The 12,073-nt window shown below is 40.5% G+C and overlaps 1 protein-coding gene across 2 annotated transcripts in view; it reads left to right on the top strand.

The window, feature by feature from the left end:
• Positions 1-9,039, top strand: part of OS9 (OS9 endoplasmic reticulum lectin) — a 39,369-nt gene extending 30,330 nt beyond the window's left edge. Inside the window, exons 13-15 of one of the 2 annotated variants that reach the window (XM_026673935.2) lie at positions 3,911-4,078; positions 6,758-6,870; positions 7,808-9,039. In XM_026673935.2, the coding sequence (XP_026529720.1) occupies positions 3,911-4,078; positions 6,758-6,870; positions 7,808-7,945 (419 nt within the window). In that variant the 3' untranslated portion in view covers positions 7,946-9,039. The remainder of the gene's footprint in view (positions 1-3,910; positions 4,079-6,757; positions 6,871-7,807) is intronic. The other variant, XM_026673937.2, reaches the window with a different exon arrangement.
• The last annotated feature ends 3,034 nt before the right edge of the window (positions 9,040-12,073 follow it).

Raw genomic sequence — 12,073 nt, 5'->3', positions numbered from 1 at the left:
AATATAAATATAAAATAACCTCTTACTCTGTGCTTGCAGCAGTTTACATTTTCTCTGCAATCTATTACTTTTATTCTAATCCTCAAAACCATATATTATAACATCATTTTTACTGTTTACTGCAAAAAGTCGACAAGAGTTTCCAATCATCATTAAATTTAGACAATGTCCTGTCCCTAGTTGTCAATTTGGCCATCTCTGCAAGTTCCAACATCTTCTCTATCCATTCTTCCATTGTGGATGAAGTCAAATTTTTCTATCTTTATGCATTTAATAGTCTTGCTGCAGTCATCATATATAAAAACAAAGCTCCATAATTTTTTTCCAGCTGCTTATCTACTAATTTCAGAAGAAAAGAATCAGGTTTCAATCGCAAACAAGTCTTTAAAATCTTCTGTATGTTATTGAGTACAAAATTTTCTGGTTTGTTACACATCCATCAAGCATGATAAAATGTCCCTTCTTGTTGATTACATTTCCAGCATAAGTTTTGAAGAAATGTTATACATTCTAGAAAGCTTTTCCAGTGACATGTATCAATGATTCATTGCTTTATAAAATTTGCTTTAAGATTACTGTATAACAGTGTAAATTTCAATCCTTTCAACCAGATATTCTCCCACTGATCCCGTGTATATGTATATACTATAGTGTTTAGTGCATTTTATCATACATTCTTTCACTTCTTCTATTTCATATTCAATAAGCATATATTTTAGCAGTAATACGATTATCATTTGTATACGGTTCCATTTCAAATTCAACCTTATATTGTTCAAACCAACCCAACTTTCTAATAATTGTATATACCAAGGGCATTGACATAATGCTTCTACCACCAGTTCTTGTTTTTATTCTGCATTCTCCTTGACAATATTCTAATACATCAGAGTTAAGACATTTTATGTTTAGTAATCATTTCTCTTCTATAAGTGCTTCCTGTGCTGACAGCCACAAATATATTTTTGGGCACAGCATCAGTTTCTACCTGCTCCAAATTCTCCATATGACTTGTCTAACAAAATGGCTTTTAAAATCTATATTGGCCTTAACTTTATCATACCATAAATATCCATGCCACCTAAATGTTAAATCATGTCCTTCTAATTCCAAAGGCCTCCTGTTTCTTAGCACATCCATTCTTTCATCCTGACCAAACAACAAGCTGCAAAATATAATTTCAAATCAGTTAAGCCGAATTTTCTTTTCTTTTTGTATTTTGTAATACCTTATTTAACCTGTGTTTTTCCCCCCTGTCAAACAAATCTTGATAGGCCTTTCTTCCATTGTTTAAATGGTACATCAAATGTCAAAACTGGTATCGTGTGAAATGAAAAATAACATTCTAAGCAAGACATTCATCTTTATCACAAAAATTTTCAAGAATGACAGTTGTGTTTTCTTCCATCTTAACATGTCTTTTTACATTTCATTCCAGTTTTAACATAATTATTTTGAAACAACATACAAGTTCATATTTGTAATAAACCTTTTATCTTCTTCTCAATCTTAAAACCCATTTTATTCATCAGTCCTATTTGATCTTGTGTTTTCATAGTTTTTGTCAACATCTTTTTCTTATGTTTATTGAACATAAAAAAAAATCTGCAAGTGCACCAAATTATTTTAATTTTCTCATTGAAGTTTCAATTCTATTGAAAGAGGTTCTCTTGGGCCAGGTCATCTACAAAGGTTCTTAATTTAGAAGTTTCTTTTTTAATCTTTAAAACCTCAATCCTCTTCTTATGTCTCTGTTCAATATTTCTAAAGCTAAAATAAACAAAAGAGGAGAGAATGGACAACACTGTCTTATTGCTTTTTCTATTTCACATGGTTTAGATAAATTTTCATTAACTATTATTGGGTGCCTTCTGTGAAATCGATTTTATCCATTTTATATTCTTCCTGAAGTCCATATCTTCCAAACTTTTAAAGGAAAAGGTCCAATGCATCCCCAAAAATTAATGCAACTTGTTTTTTGTTGTATGGCTCAAAGTATTTCAAAATACCCAAGTCTATTCTAAAATTGTCCTTTAATTTTTTGTTCTGAAATGTGATCTTCATGAATAAGTTCTCATAAAATTGTTTTCAATATATGAGCTAAGATAATTGTGAACAGTTTGTAATCATCATTAAGTAGCAATATTGATCTATACTTTCTTGTCAGAGTCAAATCTTGTACTTCAGGCATTAGTTATATATAATATGCCATATGTACAGTATATTTATTTATAAATATTTATATTATATATAAATAGTATGCCCTCATTCAGAGGTGGTTCTTAGTTGCAGCTAGGAGGGCTTGTATAGTTACAATTGCGACCATTTGGAGGACTTGCTCAAAACCAGTCATTCCATACTATAATGCATTTTAAATGGGCCTGCCTTCAGAAAGTGTTCTGAAACCACGCTGGGTACAAAATGCAGTGGGCTGCACAGTGATGACTATCCCCATGCCCCAATTTTTCAGGAATTGTACTGATTGCTACTTGGCTTCTGGAGTTGATTTAGTGGGCCACCCAATTCTCTGAGGGAATATTTTTCTACAAATTCATCTGCCTGCCCATTCAGATTGAACGTGGGTCCATTCCCTCCATGTCCTCTCTCTAGGAGATTGTCATCTGATGAGGCCTTGAAAGCAGGTATTTTCCCTTGCCATCCCCATATAGACCTTTCCCATGGAAGATCTGCTCCTTCCTTCCTGAATTTCAAGAGAGCAATTAAGACCTAATTATTCCACCTAGCACAGGAGGAGGTCATTCTGTTATCTGTATCTTTGATGTTGCCCGTTTTCTTTGTATTAAGATGGGTTTATTATTTCTTAACCATTAGTCTAGATTTGAGTTAGGGGAAGCATGATATTTGTGAGAACCAAGATTCATATGAATGAGAGCATGTAGTATTGTATCAACTCCCTCAGAAATTGCTTTCTCTAAAACACTGTTAATGGTTTGCTTCTTCTCCATTCCAGGAGGCATAATTCTTTGCTTTAAAATTAATTTGACTTTGTTCATGGTAAATGTTCCCAACATTTGTCTTTTTAAAAAAAAAAAAAAAAAACTGCTCTTCAACTTGATTTTGGCTTGGCTATGCATAAATGCTGCTATTTTGGCTTTTTTTTTTTTCTTCCTCCAGCATTTTGTTCCTTCTAATCAGGGATAAGGGAGCTCAATTTAGTTTGGGGTCACCCAGGACAATGTTCCTATTTTCTTTCTCTTATTTTTTTTTAATATTCTATAATGTAGACATCTACAGAACCTGAGGGCAAGAATGTGTTTTTGGTTCTTAATTTGGGTTTTGCACAATGCTATTGAATTAGCATGTGTCCAGAATCCCTTGCTTCTCATCATTAAGGTCTGTATGGCTTCTGAACTATCAGCTGAATGCAGGTAGAGTCTGCAGTCTTTCTAGTGTTTAAGAACCAGGGCAGATTTTTGTATTCCTGGGCAGGTATTAGAACTAAGGGGCTTATGAGCTGTGAACAATGTACTACTAGGAAATTACAACCAGTTTTAATGGTCAGAAGTGGTATAGTCTTGGTCAGCTGGCCAACCTCCTGGGACTTCTTGCCTTCCTTTTCCTCTGCTGTCCAGAAACCTTCTGCTTTTGCAAAAGTGTTGAAATGCTTTGAAGGCCTCAATCTTCTGCTCAGAAGCATTATGTAAACAATAATAATAATACTTCATTAAGGTGTAACTAAATTGGCATGTGGGAGGTTCTGTCCACTCACTGTATTTGTATTTTGTAAGCTGCCCAGAGTCTACTGGAGCTACTGGGTAACTAGAATATAATAAATTTTATGGGCAGACTGTAGCCAGCCTTGCTAGTGGGCTCCTTGCAGTTTGCACTTCACTTCTCTCTCAGAAATGCTGGCAGACTGACATGCCTCTGTCCCCCTTTTTTATCTCAGATGGCGACCCAGATGGGCGCGTGAATGTCAGGGTCACTAAAGTAAAGCCAGGTAGCGCTCAGCAGAAGGAGCTGCGAGTCCAAGAGATGAGCAGGGACAACCCACAGCTGCGCCACATAGAGAGTGTGGTTAAGGACCTCTTGGAGAAGGAAGGCCTGAAGGCAGAAGGTAATGCAGTCATGCTCCCTGGGATGGGGGGGTGTTTCATAATAGGAGTCCATGTTTAGTCTGGGGGTGGTGGAGGTTATATGATTGGTCAGGGGCTTTTCTAGAACTGAGTGGTCAAGGGCACGAGGCTTCCAGCAGTCCAGAATTGCAAGCTGCACAATGTCAAGGACATCTGGATGCTAAGCTGGTTACTCCATTATGTTGATTGATTGATTGGTTAATTTATTTTCTAGGAAGGTTTTTTCAGGTCACCCATGTTTTTTTCTGTAATGAGGTTAGTTGGGAGAGCCTTTAAACTAGGTTAGTTGATAGAACAAGCATTTTTAGCTCCTCATATTATCTTTCTTCCCATGTAAAAAAATCCCAAGTTCCACTCTTGCATGTCAGACTCCATGATTGTAGTGCTAGAAAAGGCCTCTGGTTGGACATTGACTGTAAAACAGAACTGCCAGTGAGAGGATCGCATTAAAAATATTTTGAAAGGAAACAGATGATATTATCTGTACACACTCGGTGCCTATGAACAACCAAGATACGCAATTCATCATTTATGTTCAGTCCTTCTTTAAAGAGAAACAAAGAACATGCAGGATAGATTGAGTCCTGTCAATTACCAGGGAGGAAATAATGAAATGAGTAGTGTGAAGATATCACCCTTTAAAAGAAACTTTAAAATGAATCCGAAGGACATAAATCCTGCAGGCAGAAAGAGTTGTGTGTGCCTTACAATACTCTTTTTAAAATATGGTTAATGACCAGGCAGCATTTTCTAACGCTTGTATCATTAATGATGGAGAGTCTCGTTTGGTTAGCTCTTTGAAGTGCAAGTAAACGAGAAAAGAGAAGATAAACTATCATTCCCAGGGCTCCAAGAATTTGTGACCCTTTGGTGTGTTGTTTTTTTTAAATAAATTTGCCCATTTAAGATCTTTGAAAAATAATGATGATATCTTCTTCCAGTGACAGGATTTTATCTACTTTGTAATGCTGGAAAGAAGCAAGTTTTGTCAAAAATAAAAATAATTGTGCTTACATATATCCCCAATCTTTTTATATGTTTACATAAGGTACCAAAGGTTCCTAAAACATTTTGCCATCACACCTCCCTTTACTATAATTTTAATGCACACACCTCCCTTAAAAATCCAAACAACAAAATGAATGCAAATGAACAATGAGAGGTGGGAAAGGTGGGTTTATTGGAACAATATACAACTAAAGTTATTTACATTTGCTCTGGCCTCTTGTCTGCACCTCTCCAAGAGAGAGGGGACACCTCACTATTTGGGAAACCCTGATCTAGACTGAGGTGGGTAGTGGGTAACCTTTTGGTTCTGAGAATTTACTTACAGAGTGAGATGGAGGATTGCAGCAGAAGGAGAAGGATGTAAAATGGGGAAGGGGCTTTGCCATGTATAAGGGTAATGCAGAGTCAGAATTTTGCAAGGTATTTCTGCAGAGTGTTTTTGGTGAGGGGATAGGTTCTCTTCCCTTCCCCTTCCTTCCTTCCTTCCTTCCTTCCTTCCTTCCTTCCTTCCTTCCTTCCTTCCTTCCTTCCTTCCTTCCCTCCCTCCCTCCCTCCCTCCCTCCCTCCTTCCTTCCTTCCTTCCTTCCTTCCTTCCTTCCTTCCTTCCTTCCTTATTCACTTATACTGTGCTCTACTTCATATATCTTCCACCTTCCAATAGTAAGAAATTGAGCACTGAGATTTAGCAGATTTAGCTGGTTTCCACGAGCCACAAAGAAGGCACTCAGGAGCCTTAATTTTCTGGATCATGAAGTAATATTGGTTTTTGTCCCCTGAAAATACTTGTCACGATGTATAAGTATCTAGTTGTTACAATAACTGTTTTCTATGTGGAATCAGCTCATTAATAAGTCAATTTATTTCTCTGTGGAAAAATAACAGGTTTTTCATAATTTTCCGAGAATCCCTTTTGCCCTTCGACCACCTAGAACACATGCTTTTTTGTTACTTTTAATGGCTTTTTTTAATCCTAAGCTTTGACACGTCCTACCAGTTTATGATCTGAGACCCTACCTTTTTATGTTGGTTGCTTTGGGGGCCTAACAAAGAATAAAGACTGAGCAAATGGCAGGATTTTGTTCCTTGAAGATCAGGCTTAATGATATTGGATTAGCCTTTCTGTGATCCTGACAACCCCTCCCTCTCTTCCAAACTCTTTAAAAACCTTGCTAACAGAAGCGAGAGGAGTGTTAAACCAATCACATTTTTCCCAGAACTGTTTTCCCCCCTCCCCATAGGTGCTTGGCGCTCAGAGAAAGCATAGGTGTCCAGCATGTGCTCATTTCTTGGTTCTAGCAAACAGGATTTGTGTGCTCAGTATTTGCCTGTTTTCATCCAGCTTGTTGGCAGTAGTACCAGGTGACATTTCCTCTTCTGCCAGATTATAGTGAGAGAAGCAGAGTCAATGACAGTCATAAATTTAAGATGACACTGGGTTTGGGCTGAGGCCAGAGCCAGGTTAGTCTTCTAGTGGTTTTATCTTTTGCCATGCCATTGCTTCTCTTATTTAGGAGTTGCCCTGTTTTTTCCTAATAGCAAGGGGGAAATTCTAAGAATTGTAATTTCAATATATTTGAATGGCAGTGGATTAGAGCAGATTATCGCAAGGCTCTTGGGGCTGTCATTAATGCTTGATTTTCTATCATTGGCAGGTAAAATTGAAATCAAGATTGTGACAACTGGTGGTTTTGGAGATGACGATGACACCCACTGGCTCTCAGAAGAAGACACCAAAAACCTCAAAGACATTTTCTTCAATATTTTGGTAAGGGCTTACATCCTCACTAATACAATGGAGGCCAATGTTTCCCTCCTATCACCCCAGCATAATTACGAAATTGTTTAGAGCATATGAAGCTAGGAGACTGGCTCTGGGGATTTCATTGGGAGAACAGCATTCTCCTATACGCTGCTTCGAGAGTCCAGGAATGGGTTAAGCTCCTCCTTCTGATGTCATAGAGCTGAGTCTGCCACTATAAAAAGCCAGCCTCTGGCTGGCCCGCCCATCTTTTGGCTCAGCTTCTTGTCTGAGAGCATAGTCTCTGGAAGAAGTGCTTTTAAACAGCTAAAGGAAAAGTTTGAACTCAAAGAGACAGCAATAAATTTAAAATCCAGCTCCTGGGGATCCGGTAGAGCTCTGTCTCCTGGGGATCCGCTCTCCTGCAGTGCCGAGGCTTCGGCCCTGCTGTGCACAGACTGCGGATCCAGGGAACGTTTGGAGGAACCTCCCACGCAGCCCCACTGATCACAACCTTGGTGTGCGTTATGGCAGTGAAGCACAACTCTGACCGGGAGTTATTCAAGTTTGAGGGGCAAGGGTGGGACAGCAAGTGAGAAGTCCCATTGTGTGAGAGGGATTCCCTTTGTGTAATGTTGCGTTCCACTTCTTGCTAGTTGGCAGAGGGGACCAGTTGGCGAATTTGGGAATGCTCTTGAAGATGGCAAGGGTGAAAAACCAAACCAGATTTTTAGAGTGGAATTGGAATTCCTTCCCTGCATTTCAGTGTGTTGCTGTCAATTAACCCCAGTGAAATACTGGCAGCATTTCTCAGCCCTTTGAGGAAGAATGAGAAGGAGCCCCACGCCGTTCAGGTTTTTCCCTCCTAGAGTGGCAATGAGCTTTGGCCAAAAATTAGCTTCCCTTTTGCCCTATACATGGGAGTCAGTCTATCTGTTTGACCGCTTTGGTATTTGTTTCTTAGATCCAGGGTACAGAAGAAGCACATAAAGAGCAACGGCGGCAACGCCAACTGGAAGACAACTACCGTTTTGTGTGGGGGCGCAACCAGGAAGATCTCCCTAGCACTGGTGGGACCGAATCGGATGACTTAGACTTCTGATCTTTTGCCAATCTTCAGAACTCTGGCATTCCTGGAAGTTCCTTTGCAGGATTTGGCAGGCACCATTTCCCCTCATGGGCATCAGGAGGACCAATTTGTTTTGTTGCTAGAAACTCAATTGAATGCGCGTAAGACATGGGCAAGCCCAAGGCCAGCACCACCACTAAGAGCTGTGAATTGTCTCCTTTAAAGCTATTTTACTGTCAAGTGAGTTTCTCTACGGCATCCACTGCGACATTTCCTCCCGCACCTTAATGGCTTCCTAGGGCTGCCTCAGATGGAGACAGCGGCATTTCTTCAGGTTCCAAATTTTTCCTCCTTTTTCCAAACTATTGGCCTCAGCCTCGGTGCCCAAATCTTGGCTTCAAAATGATTAAAGATGCGCACAAAAGAGAATGAAAGAGAGGAGCCCCATACAAATAAAATTTCCCGCCGATTCACCTCAGGTGTGAATCAAGTTGGAGAGTTTAAAACTGGTGTTTCTAAAACCCTCATAAATCGAAAGGATCTCATGTTTCTTTGTCTCACCTGTGTGCCTTGAAACGTCAAATCAGAGGAGAAGACACTCTTTCCTTGTGTGGTGTTGATCTCCTCCCAACAGTTTATTTTTCTTTAGGTCTGAATGTTTGACAAACCTGCTCCAGCATACAAGCTGTCCCTTGACTATCTTCATTTCCGGAGCAGAAAGCTAGGAGACATCCTGTGGGTACTGAAATCAGCAAATAAATGTGGTGGAGGGTTGGGAGAAAAGCTACTGTAGGCCCATCTTCCTAGCCATGTTGTTTCACATACTAAAGGGCCTTAGACATAGGAGTATGTGAACTGCATTAAAAAAATGTTTCCTTTGTAACAAAGATTCATGGAGGTACGGGACTGGCTGTTCCTTCTGTGAAGTCTCAAGAAGTGAAGCGAGCCGAAATTTATGATTTATTTCCAGTGCGGTTGAACAGTCTGGGCTGCTACATGGGTGACTGGAGGTGAGGAATTGCGGCCCAAGGGAAGCAGCAAGGCTGAAGAAAAAGTGGTTGCCTTCCTTGACACATCCAGGACAAATCGCAATTCATTTTTCTATCAATAAATCCAGATGAACCCAACTAGAGTTTGGTGTTTGCTTATGTGACTCTGAATGGATAATATTGGCTATAGAAGTGCTCTGAGCAGAGCATCAAATCATCTCTTTCTTAAAATAAATAGAGTGGCTTCTCTTTACTTCTTATAAAACAAAGCATCACATTGATATAGGCATCTGCTGTAAGAATCGGTGATCACGCTAATTTATTAATTTTTGGCTGGTACAATAAATGCTGCACTATGGAACTTCAGTGAAGGTTATTTTTGGGGAAAAAATCATGATAGGGAAGGAACTGATTATTTTGCAATTTAATAAACCAAAAATAATCACTAATTGTAACACCAATGATCGAAGCAAAGGAATGGTCTTCTCTTAAGTTTACAGACAATCTCTTCCATTCCATTGACTTCCATTCTATGGTCACCGGAAGCATCCAAGAACTTCCAAGGTATTTCCCTCAGTGCCTCTCAGGTTCTTTATGCCACCTGACTTGGTTTTAAGTTACTTTTAAGATAATAAAGAAGTGGAAAACTAGCTTTCCATTGATATTCCAGAAAGTCATCAAACTTTATCAACCCCCATTGACATTTGTAGAAATGAAAATGGCTACTTGACTATAGCCTCATGCTCTGTTTTGCAAGTGTGCCCAGGGAACAGATCAAAACAAGTGGAAAATGATAGTCCAAGATAGTAGGTTAGTGAGAGGAAAGACATAGAGGACAGCCGTATTTGGTTGTCTTGGAGTTTTAAAAACTTTCATAACCCACCTTAGCAATTATAAGTAGCTGTAGCTGTGACTGTTGGCCTTTCCATGTGGGCAACAGCCCTCCAATAGGGAACAATGATCTGAGATATGGCAGGCTCTTGCCTGTGCAACAGAAATGAGGTCAAGCAAAAAAATAGATATATAATTGGTTTAAACCCTGTGGCTGTCCAGATAAAAATCTGCCTGCACTTATGTCTCTGTCAAATAAAATCACTCCAAAAGATTCATGCGCATAATTTGTCAGCAGATGAGATTACCTGTTGGACTGCCTGAATAATTGCTAGATCTGGAGATTCTCTGGCCTGGACTAGGGGATGGGCATTGCAAGGTAGAACTGAAATTGCATCAGCATCTCACTCCAACGGTTCATGGATAATGGAGGGAAGAGGATTGTGTGAAGATGTAAAATATGTGATTACGTAACTCAAGGCATCAAATGAATAAGCAAAAGTAGAAGTAGCATTGAGAATGCTGTGGTTTTGTTAGAGGTGGTTGGAAGAATGGAATGTAAGATCAGGCGAGTGGTGGGTCATGGCCTGGAAGGGAGAGGTGTTGAGATGGAGGTGGGAGAGAGCAATGGGATGATGACTAGGGCAATGGGATGGAAAGCTGAGGGCAAGTTACTTATGAAGAATGTGATGGCAGTATTTGATACTGTTTCCTCCTTTCAATGCCCAGATAGTTTTGAGCTCTGGATATTGCCACTAAATGCCAACCCTTGTGGATGAGACATACAACCTCATATTTGTAACAGAGACTTTAATGGCCCAGAGGATGTGTTCCTCTACCTGAAAGATGCCCATTTGTGTTTCAGCTCTGGCACCAGCTCCACCCTGGGCAGCCATTTTCATCTGAGAAGCCCTAACAGCTTGAAAAATATTGCATCACAAGGAGTTATTAGACTCTAAAGAACATTTGGCTTGCTTTTTTACTGGTCTGCAGTATTTTACTAATCTGCGGCCTCTCTGCCCAAACTCAACTTTGTTCCAGAACTGGTATAATGATTTCCTCTGAGAGGGAAGGTCCACCTGCCTTAAAGGAGATGGTGACGTTTTCCCTCTTGAAGATCATTTGGTGAACTGAATTGTCCTCTAGCCTCCAACTACAGTATATTGCTTGTAATAAAGATTGTTGAGAAGTTTGTCAAGTTGCAGCTTCAGAGGGCATCTAGAGCAGTGGTCCCCAACCTTTTTTGTACCACGGCCCGGTACCGGCATCACAAAATGATCCATGGACCGGTACCGGCATCAGCACGCACGACCAAGGCAAGGCGAGCCGAGCAACCGGCCAGCCAGCCGTCCCCCGCTTCTCCCCGCCACCTTCAACTCCTCTTTTGTACCTTCTCGCGGTCGATGGGCTTTTCGGGCTCTTTCTTAATCTCCTCCTGAGTAACGCAAGACTCCACCGCCATCGGGATGGCTCTTCGTTCGAAGCCGCCCCCTCCCCTTCGTCGAAACTAAGGCGCAAGGATTCCTTCAGCACCCAAACGCCGCTTTCCAACCGACGACCGACAAGCTCACCCGGAAGCACTTTCTCAAGCACCGTTGAAACAAGGTGGCGGCGCCCAAGCAAAGTAGGCAGCCCGGTACAAAATGATCCACGGACCAGTACCGGTCTGGGGCCCGGTGGTTGGGGACCCCTGATCTAGAGACTTCATTTGGGTTTCAGTTCAAGACACTAAGAAGTAGCAATAGGACATATTAATCACTTCTGTTTGACCCTTCGTGGAGCCGGGATGGAGGTAATGCCGGAAAGGATTGGGAGTAGAGGACATAGTGTTGTAGTAAATCTCATTTCTCTGTGATCAGTTGCAGTAGGTTTTAACAAAAGGGGAGAGTTGAGCCCAAAGCCCTAAATTTACACAGAGATCAGTGCTTTCATCCCTTCTGTTTTACATCTACATGACTCATTGGGTGAGATAATCTGTTAGTGTGGAATCAACTATCAACTTCTTTAAATGATGATGGTAGTCATATATACGGTACTTTGGCCCTGGCCAACAAGTGATGCTTTCAAGATCTTGTCAAATAGTTGGAGGCAGTTTAAGTCAAAGGTGAGGGAGAAAACAGATTTAAGTTAGCAAAACCAAGTAGCTATGGATCTTCTGGCCAGGCACTTCCCATTTTTAATTTTGAATGTATATGCACTTCTCCAGTGTGGGAGCGGTTTTTTTACTCGCAGCTTCCCAGAGAGTAGGTGGCAGGTCAAGGGAAACCTTCATATAGACTTTTCTTGTGTATGAAGGTTGCCCTCATTCCTGGACCAGAAGTCACTTTTCATGGTCATACAT

Source organism: Notechis scutatus, chromosome 2 (assembly GCF_049901735.1).
Source record: "Notechis scutatus isolate UNSWTSFEM ecotype Mainland chromosome 2, rNotScu1.2, whole genome shotgun sequence".
NCBI lineage: Eukaryota > Metazoa > Chordata > Lepidosauria > Squamata > Elapidae > Notechis > Notechis scutatus.
This window is presented reverse-complemented; position numbering and strand designations above follow the sequence as displayed.